The 24,646-nt window shown below is 54.3% G+C and overlaps 1 protein-coding gene across 1 annotated transcript in view; it reads right to left on the bottom strand.

Moving 5' to 3' along the window:
• Positions 1-21,738, bottom strand: part of LOC116956742 (calpain-10-like) — a 31,088-nt gene extending 9,350 nt beyond the window's left edge. Inside the window, exons 1-8 of the mRNA XM_076057977.1 lie at positions 21,708-21,738; positions 11,576-11,750; positions 10,314-10,478; positions 8,329-8,419; positions 7,540-7,672; positions 5,223-5,629; positions 4,257-4,353; positions 2,797-2,963 (exon numbers count right to left, since the gene is read on the bottom strand). Of these exons, the coding sequence (XP_075914092.1) occupies positions 2,797-2,963; positions 4,257-4,353; positions 5,223-5,629; positions 7,540-7,672; positions 8,329-8,419; positions 10,314-10,478; positions 11,576-11,728 (1,213 nt within the window). The 5' untranslated portion in view covers positions 11,729-11,750; positions 21,708-21,738. The remainder of the gene's footprint in view (positions 1-2,796; positions 2,964-4,256; positions 4,354-5,222; positions 5,630-7,539; positions 7,673-8,328; positions 8,420-10,313; positions 10,479-11,575; positions 11,751-21,707) is intronic.
• Positions 21,739-24,646: the final 2,908 nt, after the last annotated feature.

Genomic DNA, 24,646 nt, shown 5'->3' on the forward strand with positions numbered 1-24,646 from the left:
GACTCCGGATAGCCTTCAATACTTCCTCAGCAGATGGCACCTCAGCCAGCCACTCACAGGGGGTGACTTCATCCAATATTTGAGGCACCGCAGCCTCAGCAGGGTCATCCACACTTTGTGCCACGATGTTTTCCTGGCTGAGGGATTTTCCCTCCCCCAGGACCTCACAGAAATGCTCAGCAAATCTGCGAACCTGTTCCTGGGGGTCGGAAATTGGATCACCGTTTTTTCCCCTAATGATGGTAATAGGTGTGGTGCTGCAGGTTACTTTTTTGATGGAGTTAAATAGAGATTTGTGATCACGGGCCACTGAGGCAGACTCCATCTCCTCAGCAACCCGCGACCACCACCCATCCTTGCAGCGCCTCACGGCTCTCCGAACCTCCGAGCGAAGGCTGCGGTAAGCCTCCTCATTCTCTGACGTGGGATTCTGTAGCCGATTACAGTGGGCCTGTCGCTTTTTCTCAACCATCGTGAACAACTCCTCTGTCATCCAGGGTGTCTGGGGAGGTCTGGACCGCGTACCCAAAGCAGCCATTGCAGCTGCATGAGTCACAGTCCTAAACCTCGCCCATTTACCCTCGACATCAGGAGGAGTCGGGGACGATGCCAATCCCAGCCGCAAGCGATGATGAAATTCTCGCTTGCAACTTTCATCAGATAACTGAGACCAGGCCACTTTAGGTTGGAATGGGGTCCTGGGTGTACACCCACCACCGGAGTGGAAGAATGGCAGGCGCATCTTACAGATGACTAGTCGATGGTCAGAGGGCAGATCAGCTCCACGGTAGGTCCTGGTGTCAAGGACATGGGCTCGCATTCGCTGGTCCGTCACTATGTAGTCCAGCAGATGTTCTTGCTTGGACCCGGCATGCATCCATGATGTTGTGTGGATGCGCCGATGCCGGAAGTGCGTGTTGGTAATTACAAGCCCATGGGCTGCACAAAAATCTAGCAGCCTCCTACCGTTGTTATTGAGCTGATCTGGCCCATGCCCTCCAATCACTCCAGACCAGGTGCCAGTATCATGACCAACTCGGGCATTAAAGTCACCCAACATGATGACTCTATCCCGAGGGGCCACTTTAGCCAGCACCTGTGACAGGAGGTCATAGAAGGCATCTGACTCATCGGCTTTGCCTGCATCCCTCCACGGATGTTCATCTTCGGTGGGGGCATAAGTAACCACGACCACCATTCCTCGCCTCCGGTTGATGGGAAGGCGAGCCCAAAGTAGCCTGGGGCTTACAGCTTCCCACACCTCACCGCCACGCTCCCACGCCCCCTTCATTCTTTTGTTCAAAAGAAGACCCACACCCTGTTGTTTGGCAGTCTGCTGCCCCGAGTAGAGGACTGTCCACCCCTCATGGTGGCAGGAGCCAGAGCCGGTCCACCGGACCTCCTGAATGCCGCATAGATCCAGGCGGTACCGGTCCAGCTCCCGACAGAGGAGTGGCAGCCTCTCCTCTGCAGTGAGCGTTCGAACATTCCACGTGGCCAACCGTAGTGGCTTTTCGTTGTTTCTGGAGTAGCCCCGAGGGTAGGTATTCAATCTCCTGGCTCCGCCAATTGGGGTTTGGCCAGGAGACGTCATAGACGCCTGGCCCCCCGGGGCCTCCGGCACAAGCTTAGTTGTTACATATTTCAGTTTAATTCGTAGTTTCGTGGTAATTAATTGAAGGTGGAGGGGTTACCAGCCCCTCGCACCCGTCCAGAGCCCCCGTTTAGCCCCTGTGGTGGACACATATGCCATGAGGGGAGGAGCCAATCAAAATTGGATCTCCCCCCACAGCGCTGTCCACGACAGAGTTGCCCGTCCGGCACACAGTGACACACACACACACACAGTGACACACACACACAGTGACACACACACAGTGACACACACACAGTGACACACACACACAGTGACACACACACACAGTGACACACACACACACAGTGACACACACACAGTGACACACTCACACAGTGACACACACACAAAAAAGATCAAAGATCCCCCATATAGCCTTAACAGACTGTAGGGGCAAGTGCTGTTAGCGAGCACCTATGAAGGCCGGAACGGTACACGAGGGGGTGGGTGGTCAGCACCACGCCCGACCGCCTTTGTCTCCCTAGTGGCAATGTTTACACACCGCACCAGGTACTCATTTGAGGCTGAGTCGACCTAGGGGAGGCCTGGGACAGGTTCAGATAATCGTCACTGGTGTTGGCCGTGAGCGGGAATCGAACCCGGGTCGCCAGGTTCATAGCGCAGCGTAGCGCTAACCGCTACACTATCGCTCCCCACAGTGACACACACACACACAGTGACACACACACACAGTGACACACACACAGTGACACACACACACAGTGACACACACACACAGTGACACACACACACACACAGTGACACACACACACACACAGTGACACACACACACAGTGACACACACACACACACCGTGACACGCACACAGTGACACACACACACAGTGACACACACACAGTGACACACACACAGTGACACACACACACAGTGACACACACACACACAGTGACACACACACACACAGTGACACACACACACAGTGACACACACACAGTGACACACACACACAGTGACACACACACACAGTGACACACACACACACACAGTGACACACACACACAGTGACACACACACACACAGTGACACACACACACACAGTGACACACACACACACAGTGACACACACACACACACAGTGACACACACACAGTGACACACCACGGGCGCCGTTCGCCCGCCCCGGCGATCATCGTCCTTACCGGTGAGGATGTCAACCAGGCTGCCACCACCACCGCCGCCGCCGCCGCACGGCATGATGGGATACCCCAGCGTGACCTCGTCGAAGAGGTCGGGGAAGTCCGCCTCCCCGACACGCAGCTCGCCCGGCTCCACGCCGGGCTCCACGCCGCCGCCCGGTGCACCGAGCCTGGTACGGCAGTGGCGGTGGGTGGGTGGTGGCGGGGAAGAAGGGCAACTCCGGTTAGGGTTGGTGTCACACGACAGTGCCGCAAGCGCTGGGTCCGCCCGTGTGGGTGTGCGTGTGTGTGCGTGTGGGTGTGTGTGTGCGTGTGTGTGTGTTTGTGTGTGTGCCCGTGTGTGTGTGCGTGTGTGTGTGTGTGCCCGTGTGTTTGTGTGTGTGCGTGTGTGTGCGTGCCCGTGTGGGTGTGCGTGTGTGTGCCCGTGTGTGTACGTGTGTGTGTGTGTGTGTGCCCGTGTGTGTGTCTCTGTGTACCCGTGTCTCCCCCCCCGTGACCCTGTGAGCCCATGACCCGTGTCTCCCCCACGTGTCTCCACCCCGTGTCCGTGACCCCGTGACCCATGACCCCGTGACCCGTCTCCCCCCCGTGACCACGTGACCCCGTGACACGTGTCTCCCCCACGTGTCTCCACCCCGTGTCCGTGACCCCGTGACCCATGACCCCGTGACCCGTCTCCCCCCCGTGACCACGTGACCCCGTGACACGTGTCTCCCCCACGTGTCTCCACCCCGTGTCTCCGTGACCCCGTGTCTCCGTGACCCCATTACCCGTGTCTCCCCCACGTGTCTCCGTGACCCTGTGTCTCCTCCACGTGTCTCCGTGACCCCGTGACCCCCCCACGTGTCTCCGTGACCCCGTTACCCGTGTCTCCCCCACGTGTCTCCGTGACCCCGTGACCCCGTTACCCGTGTCTCCCCCACGTGTCTCCGTGACCCCGTGACCCCGTTACTCGTGTCTCCCCCACGTGTCTCCGTGACCCCGTGACCCGTTACCCGTGTCTCCCCCACGCGTCTCCGTGACCCCGTGACCCCGTTACCCGTGTCTCCCCCACGTGTCTCCGTGACCCCGTGACCCCGTTACCCGTGTCTCCCCCACGTGTCTCCGTGACCCCGTGACCCGTGTCTCCCCCACGTGTCTCCGTGACCCCGTGACCCCGTTACCCGTGTCTCCCCCACGTGTCTCCGTGACCCCGTGACCCGTGTCTCCCCCACGTGTCTCCGTGACTCCGTGACCCCGTTACCCGTGTCTCCCCCACGTGTCTCCGTGACCCCGTGACCCGTGTCTCCCCCACGTGTCTCCGTGACCCCGTTACCCGTGTCTCCCCCACGTGTCTCCGTGACCCCGTGACCCCGTTACCCGTGTCTCCCCCACGTGTCTCCGTGACCCCGTGACCCCGTGACCCCGTTACCCTTGTCTCCCCCACGCATCTCCGTGACCCCGTGACCCCGTGACCCCGTTACCCGTGTCTCCCCCACGTGTTCCACAGCAGCAGAGATTTATCCCCTCGCGTCACCGACGTCCCCAGCAGAGGGAAGGCGTGGAACCCTCCCAGAGCATCTACGTCGACAACATCGTCATCGTCATCATCATCATCATCGTCATCAACATCGTCATCAACATCGTCATCATCATCAACATCGTCATCATCAACATCGTCGTCGTCATCAACATCGTCGTCGTCATCAACATCACCATCATCGTCATCAACATCGTCACCATCATCATCATCAACATCGTCACCATCATCATCATCAACATCGTCATCATCATCATCAACATCGTCATCAACATCGTCACCATCACCATCATCATCATCGTCGTTGTCATCAACATTGTCATCAACATCGTCACCATCATCAACATTGTCACCATCATCAACATCGTCATCATCAACATTGTCATCAACATCGTCATCATCATCAACATCGTCATCATCATCAACATCGTCATCATCTACAGCGTCGTCATCAACATCGTCACCATCATCAACATTGTCATCGTCATCAACAACGTCATCATCAACATTGTCATCGTCATCAACATCGTCACCATCATCAACATTGTCATCGTCATCAACATCATCATCATCAACATTGTCATCGTCATCAACATCGTCATCAACATCGTCATCATCAACATCGTCATCAACATCATCATCAACAACATCGTCATCAACATCGTCATCAACATCGTCATCAACATTGTCATCAACATTGTCATCAACAACATTGTCATCAACATCGTCATCAACAATATTGTCATCAACATCGTCATCAACATACAGGAGGGATGCACCACCACCATCACCACCACCATCACCACCACCATCACCACCACCGACGCCACTATCACCACCACTGCACCACCACCACCACCACCACCACCGACGTCACCATCACCACCACCACCATCACCACCACCATCACCTGTGCTTGAGCCATGATGGACGCAGCACGTCACCCATCCTCCCTCCGCCAGCCGTCCCAGCCTCTCGAACCAATCGCAGGGCAGGGAGCGCCTCACCGCTCGGCCCCCGTCACCACCATCGCCATCGACGCCATCACCGTCGCGGCCGCCATCCCCATCACCGCCACCACCGCCATCGCGATGGTGGAGGTGCTCACCGGCTCCGGCCGTGGTGATGCCATCACCACAATGGTGGTGATGGTCTGGCAGCTGCTGCTGCTGGTTGTGGTGGTTGTGGTGGTGGTGGTTGTGGTGGTGGTGGTTGTGGTAACGCCGTGTGTACCACTTCTCTGCCACGCCCCCCGTGAGGCTCACAATGGCGTCGGTCACCTGACCCGAGCCCAGGGCTTCGTAGCAGCCGTAGAGCCTGTGAACAACAACAACAACAGCCATAGAGCCTGTCAACAACAACAGCCGTAGAGCCTGTCAACAACAACAACAACAACAGCCGTAGAGCCTGTAAACAACAACAACAACAGCCGTAGAGCATGTCAACAACAACAACAACAGCCGTAGAGCCTGTAAACAACAGCAACAGCCATAGAGCCTGTCAACAACAGCCGTAGAGCCTGTCAACAACAACAACAGCCATAGAGCCTGTCAACAACAACAACAACAGCCGTAGAAGCCTGTCAACAACAACAACAGCCATAGAGCCTGTCAACAACAACAACAACAGCCGTAGAGCCTGTCAACAACAACAACAGCCGTAAAGCATGTCAACAACAACAACAGCCATAGAGCCTGTCAACAACAACAACAGCCATAGAGCCTGTCAACAACAACAACAACAGCCGTAGAGCCTGTCAACAACAACAGCCGTAGAGCCTGTCAACAACAACAACAGCAGTAGTACAGACTGTCAACAACAACAGCCGTACAAACTGTCAACAACAACAACAGCCGTACAGACTGTCAACAACAAGAAAAGCCGTAGAGCCTGTAAACAACAACAACAGCCATACAGACTGTCAACAACAACAGCCGTAGAGCCTGTCAACAACAACAACAGCCATACAGACTGTCAACAATAACAACAGCCGTACAGACTGTTAACAACAACAACAGCCGTAGAGCTTGTCAACAACAACAACAACAACAGCCGTACCGACTGTCAACAACAGCAGCCGTAGAGCCTGTCAACAACAACAACAGCCATACAGACTGTCAACAACAACAACAGCCGTACCGACTGTCAACAACAACAGCCGTACAGACTGTCAACAACAACAGCCATAGAGACTGTCAACAACAACAACAGCAGCCGCACGGCCTGTCAACAACAACAACAACCACAACAATACAGACACTTTGTCTACGTAGGGTGCAACAGGCAGTTGTGTACAACTCACTTTGTCTACGTAGGGTGCAACAGGCAGTTGTGTACAACTCACTTTGCCTACGTAGGGTGCAACAGGCAGTTGTGTACAACTCACTTTGTCTACGTAGGGTGCAACAGGCAGTTGTGTACAACTCACACTGTCTGCGTAGGGTGCAACAGGCAGTTGTGTACAACTCACTTTGTCTACGTAGGGTGCAACAGGCAGTTGTGTACAACTCACTTTGTCTACGTAGGGTGCAACAGGCAGTTGTGTACAACTCACTTTGTCTACGTAGGGTGCAACAGGCAGTTGTGTACAACTCACACTGTCTGTGTAGGGTGCAACAGGCAGTTGTGCACAACTCACTTTGTCTACGTAGGGTGCAACAGGCAGTTGTGTACAACTCACACTGTCTGCGTAGGGTGCAACAGGCAGTTGTGTACAACTCACTTTGTCTACGCAGGGTGCAACAGGCAGTTGTGTACAACTCACTTTGTCTACGTAGGGTGCAACAGGCAGTTGTGTACAACTCACTTTGTCTAAGTAGGGTGCAACAGGCAGTTGTGTACAACTCACTTTGTCTACGTAGGGTGCAACAGGCAGTTGTGTACAACTCACACTGTCTACGTAGGGTGCAACAGGCAGTTGTGTACAACTCACACTGTCTACGTAGGGTGCAACAGGCAGTTGTGTACAACTCACTTTGTCTACGTAAGGTGCAACAGGCAGTTGTGAACAACTCACTTTGTCTACGTAGGGTGCAACAGGCAGTTGTGTACAACTCACTTTGTCTACGTAGGGTGCAACAGGCAGTTGTGTACAACTCACTTTGTCTACGTAGGGTGCAACAGGCAGTTGTGTACAACTCACTTTTGTCTACGTAGGGTGCAACAGGCAGTTGTGTACAACTCACTTTGTCTACGTAGGGTGCAACAGGCAGTTGTGTACAACTCACTTGGCGAAGGCCTTCTCAAGGAGTGGCAGCCAGAAGAGACGTGGATTTGGGCAGCGGGCGAAGCAGAGGACGGGCGGCGACAGCGGCAGCACGGGGAGTCGGTCATCAACCTCCACCTCCACCCACCCGCCGTCTGCACAACAACAACCACAACAACAACAACCACTACCACAACAACCACCACAACAACCGCAGCAACAACGGCAAGTCAATCACGGTTCCACAACAATCACAACGACTACCACAACAACCGCAACAACAACCACAACAACAACAACCGCAAGTCAATCACGGTTCCACAACAATCACAACAACTACCTCCTCCACCCACCCACTGGCTACACCGCCATCGCCACCACCACCCACAGCAACAACAACAACCAAACGTCAACCACGATTACACAAAAATCATAACAACCAGCTCCATCCACTACCACCATCGCAACAACAACAACAACTGCAACAACAAATGCAACAACCGCATAAAAACAACAACAACCACTTCCACCCACCCACCACCTTCACCACCACCACCTCCACAACAACCACACGCCAACCACAATTACCTCCACCTCCCCACCACCACCACCACCACAACAACCACAATTACCAACACCGCCATTTCCAACCACCGCCGCAACAACTGCACGTCAAGCACAACTACACAGCAACCACAATTACCACCTACCCACCCGCCACCACCACCACCACCACCACCACAGCAACCACCGCATGTCAACCACGGCTAAACAACAACAACAACAACCACCACTGCCGCAGGCCCCTTACCTGTGCTGTCTCTGTGTGGTTGCCACAACCGTACACACAGGCGGCCTGTGTAGGCCTCACCGGGACACAACACCTGGCCCGGAGGGAACACCTGCACACAGGTAGACACACACACAGTGTACACACACAACAACAACAACAACCGCCACCTATTCTGAACACCTCCTATGTCAGCCAGGGTCTCTGGGGAGGTCTGGACCGCGTACCCAAAGCGGCCATTGCAGCTGCATGAGTCACAGTCCTAAACCTCGCCCATTTACCCTCGACATCAGGAGGAGTGGGGGACGATGCCAACCCCAGCCGCAAGCGATGATGAAATTCTCGCTTGCAACTTTCATCAGATAACTGAGGCCAGGCCACTTTAGGTTGGAATGGGGTCCTGGGTGTACACCCACCACCGGAGTGGAAGAATGGCAGACGCATGTTACAGATGACAAGTCGATGGTAAGTGGGCAGATGAGCTCCGCGGTAGGTCCTGGTGTCAAGGACATGGGCCCGCATCCGCTGGTCCGTTACTACGTAGTCCAGCAAATGTTCTTGCTTGGACCCGGCATGCATCCATGATGTTGTGTGGATGCGCCGATGCCGGAACAGCGTGTTGGTAATTACAAGCCCATGGGCTGCACAAAAATCTAGCAGCCTCCTAATGTTGTTATTGAGCTGATCTGGCCCATGCCCTACAATCACTCCAGACCAAGTGCCAGCATCATGACCAACTCAGGCATTAAAGTCACCCAACAAGATGACTCTATTCCGAGGGGCCACTTTAGCCAGCACCTGTGACAGGAGGTCATAGAAGGCATCTGACTCATCGGCTTTGCCTGCATCCCTCCACGGATGTTCGTCTTCGGTGGGGGCATAAGTAACCATGACCACCACTCCTCGCCTCTGGTTGATGGGAAGGCGAGCCCAAAGTAGCCTGGGGCTTACAGCTTCCAACACCTCACCGCCACACTCCCACGCCCCCTTCATTCTTTTGTTCAAAAGAAGAGCCACACCCTGTTGTTTGGTAGTCTGCTGCCCCGAGTAGAGGACTGTCCACCCCTCATGGTGGCAGGAGCCAGAACCAGTCCACCGGACCTCCTGAATGCCACAGAGATCCAGGCGGTACCGGTCCAGCTCCCGACAGAGGAGTGGCAGCCTCTCCTCCGCAGTGAGCGTTCGAATATTCCACGTGGCCACACGAAGTGGCTTTTCGTTGTTTCTGGAGGAGCCTCAAGGGTAGAGATTCAATCTCCTGGCTCCGCCAATTGGGGTTTGGCCAGGAGATGTCATAGACGCCTGTCCCCCCGGGGCCTCCAGCACAAGCTTATTAGTTATTTTTTTTTACTCGTGGTTTCGTGGTAAAATTGTTGAAGGTGGAGGGGTTACCAGCCCCTTGCACTCGTCCAGAGCCCCCGTTTAGCCACTGTGGTGGTCACAGACGCCATGAGAGGAGGGCCAATCAGAATTGGCCCTCCCCCCACAGCACTGTCCACGACAGAGTTTCCTGTCCGGCACCGCGAGGAGGAAGGGGGTTGTTTTTACGGACTAGGTACACACACACAGTTACACACACAGTTACACACACACACAGGTACACACAGGTAGACACACAGGTAGACACACACACAGGTAGACAACAACAACTGCCATTCGCCACTAAGTGGCGGTGACGTCACCACGACGCTTGTGCCAGGCCATGTGCACCTTGAGGCCACGTGAAGTGTCGAACGCCCGCTGGCAGGAGGTCACGGGGCAGACCCAGCAGGTGCCACGGGTCGACTGACTGAGATGACTGAGATGACTGGCTGATGCACCACCTGTGCCCCCTACTGTGCCAACCTGCTGTGCTTTAGCCAGGTAGACACACACACACACACAGGTGTACACACGCACGTAGCGCTTGCCCCGACAGCCCCGCTTGGGGCTCCACGGGGGCGACCTTTAACCTTCGCCAGTCCCCCCCCTGCTCCCCCGACCCCCCACCCCCACCCTCCGCTCACCATCTCCAGGAGGTGAGGGTTCCTCAGCAGCGCCACGCTGGCGCTCAGCAGCCAGCAGTCCCCCAGCGCGCCCTGTACGGGCCGGGCCTGGGCCCACAGCCCGGCCCAGGCCTCAGCCGGGCCCTCCTCCGTCGGGGGCAGCAGCGTGGGGGCATCGCACAGCTCCTGGGGGGCACAATGCCGCCGTCACCACCGCACTGCCGCCGTCACCACCGCACTGCCGTTGCCACCACCACCAGCGCGCTACCACCAATACCGCCACCACCACCACCACCATTACCACACCGCCACCACCACCACCATTACCACACCACCACCACCACCACCATTACCACACCACCACCATTACCACACCGTGCCCACCTCCATTACCACACCGCCACCACCACCATTACCACACCGCCGCCACCACCACCATTACCACACCACCACCACCATTACCACACCACCACCACCATTACCACACCACCACCACCACCACCATTACCACACCGCCACCACCACCACCATTACCACACCACCACCACCATTACCACACCACCACCACCATTACCACACCACCACCACCATTACCACACCACCACCACCACCACCATTACCACACCACCACCACCACCATTACCACACCGCCGCCACCACCATTACCACACCACCACCACCATTACCACACCACCACCACCATTACCACACCACCACCACCATTACCACACCACCACCACCACCACCATTACCACACCACCACCACCACCACCATTACCACACCGCCACCACCACCATTACCACACCGCCACCACCACCACCACCATTACCACACCGCCACCACCACCACCACCATTACCACACCACCACCACCATTACCACACCGCCACCACCACCACCATTACCACACCACCACCAGCAGCACCACCATTACCACACCGCCACCACCACCACCATTACCACACCGTCACCACCACCACCACCACCACCATTACCACACCGCCACCACCACCACCACCATTACCACACCACCACCATTACCACACCACCACCACCACCACCATTACCACACCGCCACCACCACCACCACCATTACCACACCACCACCATTACCACACCACCACCACCACCATTACCACACCGCCACCACCACCACCATTACCACACCACCACCACCACCATTACCACACCACCACCACCACCATTACCACACCGCCACCACCACCACCATTACCACGCCACCACCACCACCATTACCACACCGCGCGAGCGCCGCTGCGTACGTGCGGGCGCCTCCACTCGACGGCACGCAGACGCCGGCGGAACTCGGCTCCGGCGCCTCCTCCTCCTCCTCCGCCTCCGGCGTGACGGCGCCGGAACAGCGAGGAGGGAGCAGCCGGGAAGTCGCCATCCTTGTGGAGACGCGGGCCGGGCATGGCCAATGGAGGGTTGCGGATGCTGCGGAGACACAGACCCACACACACACACACACCACTCACCACACACACACACACCACTCACCACACACACACCACTCACCACACACACACCACACGCCACACACACACACACCACTCATCACACACACACACACACCACTCACCACACACACACCACACACCACTCACCACACACACACACACCACACCACTCACCACACACCACTCACCACACACACACCACACACCACTCACCACACACACACTCACCACACACACACACACCACTCACCACACACACCATCCACCACACACACACACCACTCACCACACACACACACCACTCACCACTCACCACACACACACACACCACTCACCACCCACACACACACCACTCACCACACACACACACACCACTCACCACTCACCACACACACACACACACCACTCACCACTCACCACACACACACACCACACACCACTCACCACACACCACACACACACCACTCACCACACACCCACACACACACACACACACCACACACCACTCACCACTCACCACACACCACACACACACTCACCACTCACCACACACCACTCACCACACACCACTCACCACTCACCACACACACACACACACCACACACCACTCACACACACACCACTCACCACACACACACACACCACTCACCACACACACACACACACCACTCACCACTCACCACTCACCACACACCACTCACCACACACACACACACACACCACCCACCCACCCACACAAACACACCACCCACCCACACACACACACCACTCACCACACACACACACACCACACACCACTCACCACACACACACACACCACTCACCACACACACACACACCACTCACCACTCACCACACACACACACCACTCACCACTCACCACACACACACACACCACTCACCACTCACCACACACACACACACCACACACCACTCACCAATCACCACTCACCAATCACCACACACCACTCACCACACACCACTCACCACTCACGCCCGCCACTGTGTGCGCATTGCAGGAACCCTCCTCGACCTACGAACGCTCGAACTTACGAACTCTTCCGAGATACGAACTGAAATCAAGGGACCCCTCCTCGACCTACGAACGCTCGAACTTACGAACTCTTCCGAGATACGAACTGAAATCAAGGGACCCCTCCTCGACTTACGAACGTTCGAACTTACGAACTCTTCCGAGATACGAACTGAAATCAAGGGACCCCTCCTCGACTTACGAACGTTCGAACTTATGAACTCTTCTGAGATACGAACTGAAATCAAGGGACCCTCCTCGATTTACGAACGTTCGAACTTACGAACTCTTCTGAGATACGAACTGACATGCACAGACCCTCCTCGACTTATGGACGTTCGAACTTACAAAACTCTTCCGAGATACGAACTGACACGCAGGGCCCGCTCCTCGACCTACGGACGTTCTTCAGTCTCGGCACCGCCAAACGCCGGGAGGCTTTAACCGAGAGGTTGTCATCAGCCGCTCGCGACTGCTGCCGCCTGCCACGAGTTCATTCGTGAAGAGGCAAACAACAGAGGGCAGACACCTCCCGGTAAGTTGTTGTTCAAGAGATTAGAGAGGAAAATACGAGCACCGAGGTGAATGAGTGTCTACATGTGCAGAACGTGAAGAACCAGCGGCATCTACATCTGCAGAACGTGAAGAACCAGTGCATCTACATCTACAGAACGTGAAGAACCAGTGGCATCTACATCTAGAGAACGTGAAAAACCAGTGGTATCTACATCTGTAGAACATGAAGAACCAGTGGCATGTACATCTGTAGAACGTGAAGAACCAGTGGTATTGACATCTATAGAACATGAAGAACCAGTGGCATCTACATCTACAGAACATGAAGAACCAGTGCATCTACATCTACAGAACGTGAAGAACCAGTGGTATCTATATCTGCAGAACGTGAAGAACCAGTGGCATCTACATCTACAGAACGTGAAGAACCAGTGGCATCTACATCTGTAGAACGTGAAGAACCAGTGGCATCTACATCTGTAGAACGTGAAGAACCAGTGGCATCTACATCTGCAGAACGTGAAGAACCAGTGGTATTGACATCTATAGAACATAAAGAACCAGTGGCATCTACATCTACAGAACATGAAGAACCAGTGCATCTACATCTACAGAACGTGAAGAACCAGTGGTATCTATATCTGCAGAACGTGAAGAACCAGTGGCATCCACATCTACAGAACGTGAAGAACCAGTGGCATCTACATCTGTAGAACGTGAAGAACCAGTGGCATCTACATCTGTAGAACGTGAAGAACCAGTGGCATCTACATCTGCAGAACGTGAAGAACCAGTGGCATCTACATCTGCAGGACGTGAAGAACCAGTGGCATCTACATCTGTAGAACGTGAAGAACCAGTGGCATCTACATCTACAGAACGTGAAGAACCAGTGGCATCTACATCTGTAGAACGTGAGGAACCAGTGGCATCTACATCTGCAGAAGGTGAAGAACCAATGGTCTTTACATCTACAGAACGTGAAGAACCAGTGGCATCTACATCTAGAGAACGTGAAAAACCAGTGGTATCTACATCTGTAGAACATGAAGAACCAGTGGCATGTACATCTGTAGAACGTGAAGAACCAGTGGTATTGACATCTATAGAACATGAAGAACCAGTGGCATCTACATCTACAGAACATGAAGAACCAGTGCATCTACATCTACAGAACGTGAAGAACCAGTGGTATCTATATCTGCAGAACGTGAAGAACCAGTGGCATCTACATCTACAGAACGTGAAGAACCAGTGGCATCTACATCTGTAGAACGTGAAGAACCAGTGGCATCTACATCTGTAGAACGTGAAGAACCAGTGGCATCTACATCTGCAGAACGTGAAGAACCAGTGGTATTGACATCTATAGAACATGAAGAACCAGTGGCATCTACATCTACAGAACATGAAGAACCAGTGCATCTACATCTACAGAACGTGAAGAACCAGTGGTATCTATATCTGCAGAACGTGAAGAACCAGTGGCATCCACATCTACAGAAAGTGAAGAACCAGTGGCATCTACATCTGTAGAACGTGAAGAACCAGTGGCATCTACATCTGTAGAACGTGAAGAACCAGTGGCATCTACATCTGCAGAACGTGAAGAACCAGTGGCATCTACATCTGCAGGACGTGAAGAACCAGTGGCATCTACATCTGTAGAACGTGAAGAACCAGTGGCATCTACATCTGCAGAACGTGAAGAACCAGTGGCATCTACATCTGCAGAACGTGAAGAACCAGTGGCATCTACATCTGCAGAACGTGAAGAACCAGTGGCATCTACATCTGCAGAACGTGAAGAACCAGTGGCATCTACATCTGCAGAACGTGAAGAACCAGTGGCATCTAGATCTATAGAACGTGAAGAACCAGTGGCATCTACATATGCAGAACGTGAAGAACCAATGGCATCTACATCTGCAGAACGTGAAGAACCAGTGGCATCTACATCTGCAGAACGTGAAGAACCAGTGGCATCTACATCTGCAGAACGTGAAGAACCAGTGGCATCTACATTTGCAGAACGTGAATAACCAGTGGCATCTACATCTGCAGAACGTGAAGAACCAGTGGCATCTACATCTGTAGAACGTGAAGAACCAGTGGCATCTACATCTGCAGAACGTGAAGAACCAGTGGCATCTACATCTGCAGAACGTGAAGAACCAGTGGCATCTACATCTGCAGAACGTGAAGAACCAGTGGCATCTACATCTGTAGAACGTGAAGAACCAGTGGCATCTAGATCTATAGAACGTGAAGAACCAGTGGCATCTACATATGCAGAACGTGAAGAACCAATGGCATCTACATCTGCAGAATGTGAAGAACCAGTGGCATCTACATCTGCAGAACGTGAAGAACCAGTGGCATCTACATCTGCAGAACGTGAAGAACCAGTGGCATCTCCATCTGCAGAACGTGAAGAACCAGTGGCATCTTCATCTGCAGAACGTGAAGAACCAGTGGTATCTACATCTGCAGAACGTGAACAACCAGTGGCATCTACATCTGCAGAACGTGAAGAACCAGTGGCATCTACATCTGCATAACGTGAAGAACCAGTGGCATCTACATCTGTAGAACGTGAAGAACCAGTGGCATCTACATCTGCAGAACGTGAAGAACCAGTGGCATCTACATCTGCAGAACGTGAAGAACCAGTGGCATCTACATCTGCAGAACGTGAAGAACCAGTGGCATCTACGTCTGCAGAACGTGAAGAACCAGTGGCATCTACATCTGCAGAACGTGAAGAACCAGTGGCATCTACACCTGTAGAACGTGAAAAACCAGTGGCATCTACATCTGCAGAACGTGAAGAACCAGTGGCATCTACATCTGTAGAACGTGAAGAACCAGTGGCATCTACATCTGCAGAACGTGAAGAACCAGTGGCATCTACATCTGCAGAACGTGAAGAACCAGTGGCATCTACATTTGCAGAACGTGAAGAACCAGTGGCATCTACATCTGCAGAACGTGAAGAACCAGTGGCATCTACATCTGTAGAACGTGAAGAACCAGTGGCATCTAGATCTATAGAACGTGAAGAACCAGTGGCATCTACATATGCAGAACGTGAAGAACCAATGGTATCTACATCTGCAGAATGTGAAGAACCAGTGGCATCTACATCTGCAGAACGTGAAGAACCAGTGGCATCTACATCTGCAGAACGTGAAGAACCAGTGGCATCTCCATCTGCAGAACGTGAAGAACCAGTGGCATCTTCATCTGCAGAACGTGAAGAACCAGTGGTATCTACATCTGCAGAACGTGAACAACCAGTGGCATCTACATCTGCAGAACGTGAAGAACCAGTGGCATCTACATCTGCATAACGTGAAGAACCAGTGGCATCTACATCTGTAGAACGTGAAGAACCAGTGGCATCTACATCTGCAGAACGTGAAGAACCAGTGGCATCTACATCTGTAGAACGTGAAGAACCAGTGGCATCTACATCTGCAGAACGTGAAGAACCAGTGGCATCTACATCTGCAGAACGTGAAGAACCAGTGGCATCTACATCTGCAGAACGTGAAGAACCAGTGGCATCTACATCTGCAGAACGTGAAGAACCAGTGGCATCTACATCTGTAGAACGTGAAGAACCAGTGGCATCTACATCTGCAGAACGTGAAGAACCAGTGGCATCTACATCTCCAGAACGTGAAGAACCAGTGGCATCTACATCTATAGAACGTGAACAACCAGAAGCATCTACATCTACAGAACATGAAGAACCAGTGGCATCTACATCTACGGAACGTGAAGAACCAGTGGCATTTACAGAACGCGAAGAACCAGTGGCATCTACAGAACGCGAAGAACCAGTGGCATCTACAGAACGTGAAGAACCAGTGGTATATACATATACAGAACGTGAAGAACCAGTGGCATCTACAGAACGTGAAGAATCAGTGGCATCTACAGAACGTGAAGAACCAGTGGCATCTACAGAACGTGAAGAACCAGTGGCATCTACAGAACGTGAAGAACCAGTGGTATATACATCTATAGAACGTGAAGAACCAGTGGCATCTACAGAACGTGAAGAATCAGTGGCATCTACAGAACGTGAAGAACTAGTGGCATCTACATCTACAGAACGTGAAGAATCAGTGGCATCTACAGAACGTGAAGAACCAGTGGCATCTACAGAACGTGAAGAACCAGTGGTATCTACATCTGCAGAACGTGAAGAACCAGTGGCATCTACATCTACAGAACGTGAAGAACCAGTGGCATCTACAGAACGTGAAGAACCAGTGAAAGGGCCACTGGTTGGGTTTATCTTTGATGGCTTTTGCGAGATATTTCAGATTCAAGCGAGATTTCAAAAAAAAGAATAATTCCGCATTGTATGACCTTAACATCTGAATAATTCGAAAACGCTAAACCGTAGGCGAACGGAAATGATGGCTGAGATATTTTTTTAATGTACATACTACCAACGAGAAAACGTGGCGTGCATATCGTGTCATTCCTTCACGTAAAGTCCCGGTCACAGAAGCAAAGCTTGTGGTGAATACGTGTGAGACATAAGCAATTCGAAAACAACACTTACTACCCAGGAACAAAAATGGGTGACCAAATAATGCCCGTCAATACGGTAACGCGCATTGAGCTATAGGGTAGCGCTCTAGACTAGGCTGTGTACGGTAACCCCGTCAATACGGTAACGCGCATTGAGCTATGGGGCAGCGCCCTAGACTAGGATGTGTACGGTAACCCCCGTCAATACGGTAACGCGCATTGAGCTATGGGGTAGCGCCCTAGACTAGGATGTGTACGGTAACCCCCGTCAATACGGTAACGCGCATTGAGCTATGGGGTAGCGCCCTAGACTAGGATGTGTACGGTAACCCCGTCAATACGGTAACGCGCATTGAGCTATGGGGTAGCGCCCTAGACTAGGATGTGTACGGTAACCCCCGTCAATACGGTAACGCGCATTGAGCTATGGGGTAGCGCCCTAGACTAGGATGTGTACGGTAACCCCGTCAATACGGTAACGCGCATTGAGCTATGGGACAGCGCCCTAGACTAGGATGTGTACGGTAACCCCGTCAATACGGTAACGCGCATTGGCTATGGGACAGCGCCCTAGACTAGGATGTGTACGGTAACCCCGTCAATACGGTAACGCGCATTGAGCTATGGGGTAGCGCCCTCGACTAGGATGTGTACGGTAACCTCGTCAATACGGTAACGCGCATTGAGCTATGGGGTAGCGCCCGCGACTAGGATGTGTACGGTAACCCCGTCAATACGGTAACGCGCATTGAGCTATGGGGTAGCGCCCTAGACTAGGATGTGTACGGTAACCCCGTCAATACGGTAACGCGCATTGAGCTATGGGGTAGCGCCCTAGACTAGGATGTGTACGGTAACCCCGTCAATACGGTAACGCGCAATGAGCTATGGGGTAGCGCCCTAGACTAGGATGTGTACGGTAACCCCGTCAATACGGTAACGCGCTATTTGGATACACGCGGTAGCAGTAACGCGCACTTTGGAAAAAATACTCGGAGACCCACAGACTCACACAGAGACCCACAGACTCACACAGAGACCCACAGACTCACACAGAGACCCACAGACTCACACAGAGACCCACAGACTCACACAGACACCCACAGACTCACACAGAGACCCACAGTCTCACACAGAGACCCGTAGACTCACACAGAGACCCGTAGACTCACACAGAGACCCATAGACTCACACAGAGACACATAGACCCGCACAGAGACCCATAGACTCGCACAGAGACCCACAGACTCACACAGAGACCCACAGCCTCACACAGAGACCCACAGACTCACACAGAGACCCACAGACTCACACAGAGACCCACAGACTCACACAGAGACCCACAGACTCACACAGAGACCCACAGACTCACACAGAGACCCACAGACTCACACAGAGACCCACAGACTCACACAGAGACCCACAGACTCACACAGAAATCCACAGACTCACAAACAGACCCACAGACTCACACAGAGACCCACAGACTCACACAGAGACCCACAGACTCACACAGAGACCACAGACTCACACAGAGACCCACAGACTCACAAACAGATCCACAGACTCACACAGAGACCCACAGACTCACACAGAGACCCACAGACTCACACATAGACCCACAGACTCACACATAGACCCACAGACTCACACAGAGACTTACACAGAGACCCACACTCACACAGGGACCCACAGACTCACACAGGGACCCACAGACTCACACAGACTCACACAGAGACCCACAGACTCACACAGAGACCCACAGACTCACACAGAGACCCACAGACTCACACATAGACCTACAGACTCACACAGAGACCCACAGACTCACACATAGACCCACAGACTCACACATAGACCCACAGACTCACACAGAGACTCAAGAGACCCACACATATACCCACAGACACACACAGAGACTCACACAGAGCCCACAGACTTACTCAGAGACCCACAGACTCACACAGAGACCCACAGACTCACACATAGACCCACAGACTCACACAGAGACTCAGAGACCCACACATCTACCCACAGACACACACAGAGACTCACACAGAGACCCACAGACTCACAGAGACCCACAGACCCACACAGAGACCCACAGACTCACACAGAGACCCACAGACTCACACAGAGACCCACAGACTCACACAGATAAAGGTCCCCCGTGTAGCCTCAACAGACTGTAGGGGCAAGTGCTGTTAGTAGCGAGTAGCAGCACCTATGAAGGTAGACACAGACAAAGATCCCCCGTGTAGCCTCTAACAGACTGTAGGGGCAAGTGCTGTTAGTAGCGAGTAGCAGCAGCTATGAAGGTAGACACAGACAAAGGTCCCCCGTGTAGCCTCTACAGACTGTAGGGGGAAGTGCTGTTAGTAGCGAGTAGCAGCACCTATGAAGGTAGACACAGACAAAGATCCCCCGTGTAGCCTCTACAGACTGCTGGGGCAAGTGCTGTTAGTAGCGAGTAGCAGCAGCTATGAAGGTAGACACAGACAAAGATCCCCCGTGTAGCCACTAGACTGCTGGGGCAAGTGCTGTTAGTAGCGAGTAGCAGCAGCACCTATGAAGGTAGACACAGACAAAGATCCCCCGTGTAGCCACTACAGACTGCTGGGGTAAGTGCTGTTAGTAGCGAGTAGCAGCACCTATGAAGGTAGACACAGACAAAGATCCCCCGTGTAGCCTCTAACAGACTGTAGGGGCAAGTGCTGTTAGTAGCGAGTAGCAGCAGCTATGAAGGTAGACACAGACAAAGGTCCCCCGTGTAGCCTCTACAGACTGTAGGGGGAAGTGCTGTTAGTAGCGAGTAGCAGCACCTATGAAGGTAGACACAGACAAAGATCCCCCGTGTAGCCTCTACAGACTGCTGGGGCAAGTGCTGTTAGTAGCGAGTAGCAGCAGCTATGAAGGTAGACACAGACAAAGATCCCCCGTGTAGCCACTACAGACTGCTGGGGTAAGTGCTGTTAGTAGCGAGTAGCAGCACCTATGAAGGTAGACACAGACAAAGATCCCCCGTGTAGCCTCTAACAGACTGTAGGGGCAAGTGCTGTTAGTAGCGAGTAGCAGCAGCTATGAAGGTAGACACAGACAAAGGTCCCCCGTGTAGCCTCTACAGACTGTAGGGGGAAGTGCTGTTAGTAGCGAGTAGCAGCACCTATGAAGGTAGACACAGACAAAGATCCCCCGTGTAGCCTCTACAGACTGCTGGGGCAAGTGCTGTTAGTAGCGAGTAGCAGCAGCTATGAAGGTAGACACAGACAAAGATCCCCCGTGTAGACACTAGACTGCTGGGGCAAGTGCTGTTAGTAGCGAGTAGCAGCAGCTATGAAGGTAGACACAGACAAAGATCCCCCGTGTAGTCACTACAGACTGCTGGGGCAAGTGCTGTTAGTAGCGAGTAGCAGCTGCTATGAAGGTAGACACAAAGGTCCCCCGTGTAGCCTCTACAGACTGCTGGGGCAAGTGCTGTTAGTAGCGAGTAGCAGAAGCTATGAAGGTAGACACAGACAAAGATCCCCGGTGTAGCCTCTACAGACTGCTGGGGCAAGTGTTGTTAGTAGCGAGTAGCAGCAGCAGCTATGGATGGTACCGGCAATGTGGCACACGAGGGGGGTGGGTGGCCAGCGCCACGCCCGGCCGCCTTTGTCTCTCCCAGTGGCGACGTTTCACACTACGCACCGTGATACCAGGTAACTCACTCGAGGCCGAGTCGACCTAGGGGAGGCCCAGGACCGGTTCTGTGGGGTCCGGGCTAGGGGGTCTGGGACCCCCCCCAAAATTAAATCCCCGTCGCCGCTGAAACAGCCAAGCCGAGTGGGGCCCCACCTCGTAGCGTCTTGAGCGGGATGGTGGTAGGCGTCTCTATCAGAGTGAATACGACAGCGAGGGGGCGTGGCTAGGCGCCCCGATCAGAGTGATTACGACAGCGAGGGGGCGTAGCTAGGCGCCTCTATCAGAGTGATTACGACAGCGAGGGGGGCGTGGCTAGGCGCCTCTATCAGAGTGAATACGACAGCGAGGGGAGCGTGGTAGGCGCCTCTTTCAGAGTGAATACGACAGCGAGGGGGGGTGACTAAGCCCCTCTATCAGAGTGCACACGACAGCGAGGGGGCGTGGCTATGCGCCTCTATCAGAGTGAATACGACAGCGAGGGGGGCGTGGCTAGGCGCCTCTATCAGAGTGAATACGACAGCGAGGGGGGCGTGGCTAGGCGCCTCTATCAGAGTGAATACGACAGCGAGGGGGGGGGCAGGCGCCTCTATCAGAGTGAATACGACAGCGAGGGGGGCGTGGCTAGGCGCCTGTATCAGAGTGAATACGACAGCGAGGGTGCGTGGCTAGGCGCCTCTATCAGAGTGAATACGACAGCGAGGGGGGCGTGACTAAGCGCCTCTATTAGAGTGAATACGATAGCGAGGGGGCGTGGCTAGGCGCCTCTATCAGAGTGATTACGACAGCGAGGGGGGCGTGGCTAGGCGCCTCTATCAGAGTGAATACGACAGCGAGGGGGGGTGACTAAGCCCCTCTATCAGAGTGCATACGACAGCGATGGGGCGTGGCTATGCGCCTCTATCAGAGTGAATACGACAGCGAGGGGGGCGTGGCTAGGCGCCTCTATCAGAGTGAATACGACAGCGAGGGGGGCGTGGCTAGGCGCCTCTATCAGAGTGAATACGACAGCGAGGGGGGCGTGGCTAGGCGCCTCTATCAGAGTGAATACGACAGCGAGGGGGCGTGGCTAGGCGCCTCTATCAGAGTGATTACGACAGCGAGGGGGGCGTGGCTAGGCGCCTCTATCAGAGTGAATACGACAGCGAGGGTGCGTGGCTAGGCGCCTCTATCAGTGTGAATACGACAGCGAGGGGGGCGTGACTAAGCGCCTCTATTAGAGTGAATACGATAGCGAGGGGGCGTGGCTAGGCGCCTCTATCAGAGTGATTACGACAGCGAGGGGGGCGTGGCTAGGCGCCTCTATCAGAGTGAATACGACAGCGAGGGGGGGTGACTAAGCCCCTCTATCAGAGTGCATACGACAGCGATGGGGCGTGGCTATGCGCCTCTATCAGAGTGAATACGACAGCGAGGGGGGCGTGGCTAGGCGCCTCTATCAGAGTGAATACGACAGCGAGGGGGGCGTGGCTAGGCGCCTCTATCAGAGTGAATACGACACCGAGGGGGGCGTGGCTAGTCGCCTCTATCAGAGTGAATACGACAGCGAGGGGGGCGTGGCTAGGCGCCTCTATCAGAGTGAATACGACAGCGAGGGGGCGTGGCTAGGCGCCTCTATCAGAGTGATTACGACAGCGAGGGGGGCGTGGCTAGGCGCCTCTATCAGAGTGAATATGACAGCGAGGGGGGGTGACTAAGCCCCTCTATCAGAGTGCATACGACAGCGAGGGGGCGTGGCTATGCGCCTCTATCAGAGTGAATACGACAGCGAGGGGGGCGTGGCTAGGCGCCTCTATCAGAGTGAATACGACAGCGAGAGGGGCGTGGCTAGGCGCCTCTATCAGAGTGAGTACGACAGCGAGGGGGGCGTGGCTAGGCGCCTCTATCAGAGTGAATACGACAGCGAGGGGGGCGTGGCTAGGCGCCTCTATCAGAGTGCATACGACAGCGAGGGGGCGTGGCTATGCGCCTCTATCAGAGTGAATACGACAGCGAGGGGGGCGTGACTAGGCGCCTCTATCAGAGTGAATACGACAGCGAGGGGGCGTGTCTAGGCGCCTCTATCAGAGTGAATACGACAGCGAGGGGGGCGTGGCTAGGCGCCTCTATCAGAGTGAATACGACAGCGAGGGGGCGTGGCTAGGCGCCTCTATCAGAGTGATTACGACAGCGAGGGGGGCGTGGCTAGGCGCCTCTATCAGAGTGAATACGACAGCGAGGGGGGTGACTAAGCCCCTCTATCAGAGTGCATACGACAGCGAGGGGGCGTGGCTATGCGCCTCTATCAGAGTGAATACGACAGCGAGGGGGGCGTGGCTAGGCGCCTCTATCAGAGTGAATACGACAGCAAGAGGGGCGTGGCTAGGCGCCTCTATCAGAGTGAGTACGACAGCGAGGGGGGCGTGGCTAGGCGCCTCTATCAGAGTGAATACGACAGCGAGGGGGGCGTGGCTAGGCACCTCTATCAAAGTGAATACGACAGCGAGGGGGGCGTGACTAAGCGCCTCTATCAGAGTGAATATAACAGTGAGGGGGGCGTGGCTAGGCGCCTCTATCAGAGTGAATACGACAGCGAGGTGGGTGAAGAGGCGCCTCTATCAGAGTGAATACGACAGCGAGGGGGGCGTGGCTAGGCGCCTCTATCAGAGTGAATACGACAGCGAGGGGGGTGTGGCTAGGCGCCTCTATCAGAGTGAATACGACAGTGAGGGGGGCGTGGCAAGGCGCCACTATCAGAGTGAATACGACAGCAAGGGGGGGGTGACGAGGTGCCTCTATCAGAGTGAATACGACAGCGAGGGGGCGCGTCGCTAGGCGCCGCTATCAGAGTGAATACGACAGCGAGGGGGGGGGCGTGACTAGGCGCCTCTATCAGAGTGAATACGACAGAGAGGGGGGGGGGGCGTGGCTAGGCGCCTCTTTCAGAGTGAATACGACAGCGAGGGGGGGAGACTAAGCCCCTCTATCAGAGTGCATACGACAGCGAGGGGGCGTGGCTATGCGCCTCTATCAGAGTGAATACGACAGCGAGGGGGCGTGGCTAGGCGCCTCTATCAGAGTGAATACGACAGCGAGGGGGGCGTGGCTAGGCACCT

The sequence above is a fragment of the Petromyzon marinus genome (assembly GCF_048934315.1).
Source record: "Petromyzon marinus isolate PM22_M1 ecotype Great Lakes invasive population chromosome 67 unlocalized genomic scaffold, UKy_Petmar_22M1.pri1.0 chr67_unloc.1, whole genome shotgun sequence".
Lineage (NCBI taxonomy): Eukaryota > Metazoa > Chordata > Hyperoartia > Petromyzontiformes > Petromyzontidae > Petromyzon > Petromyzon marinus.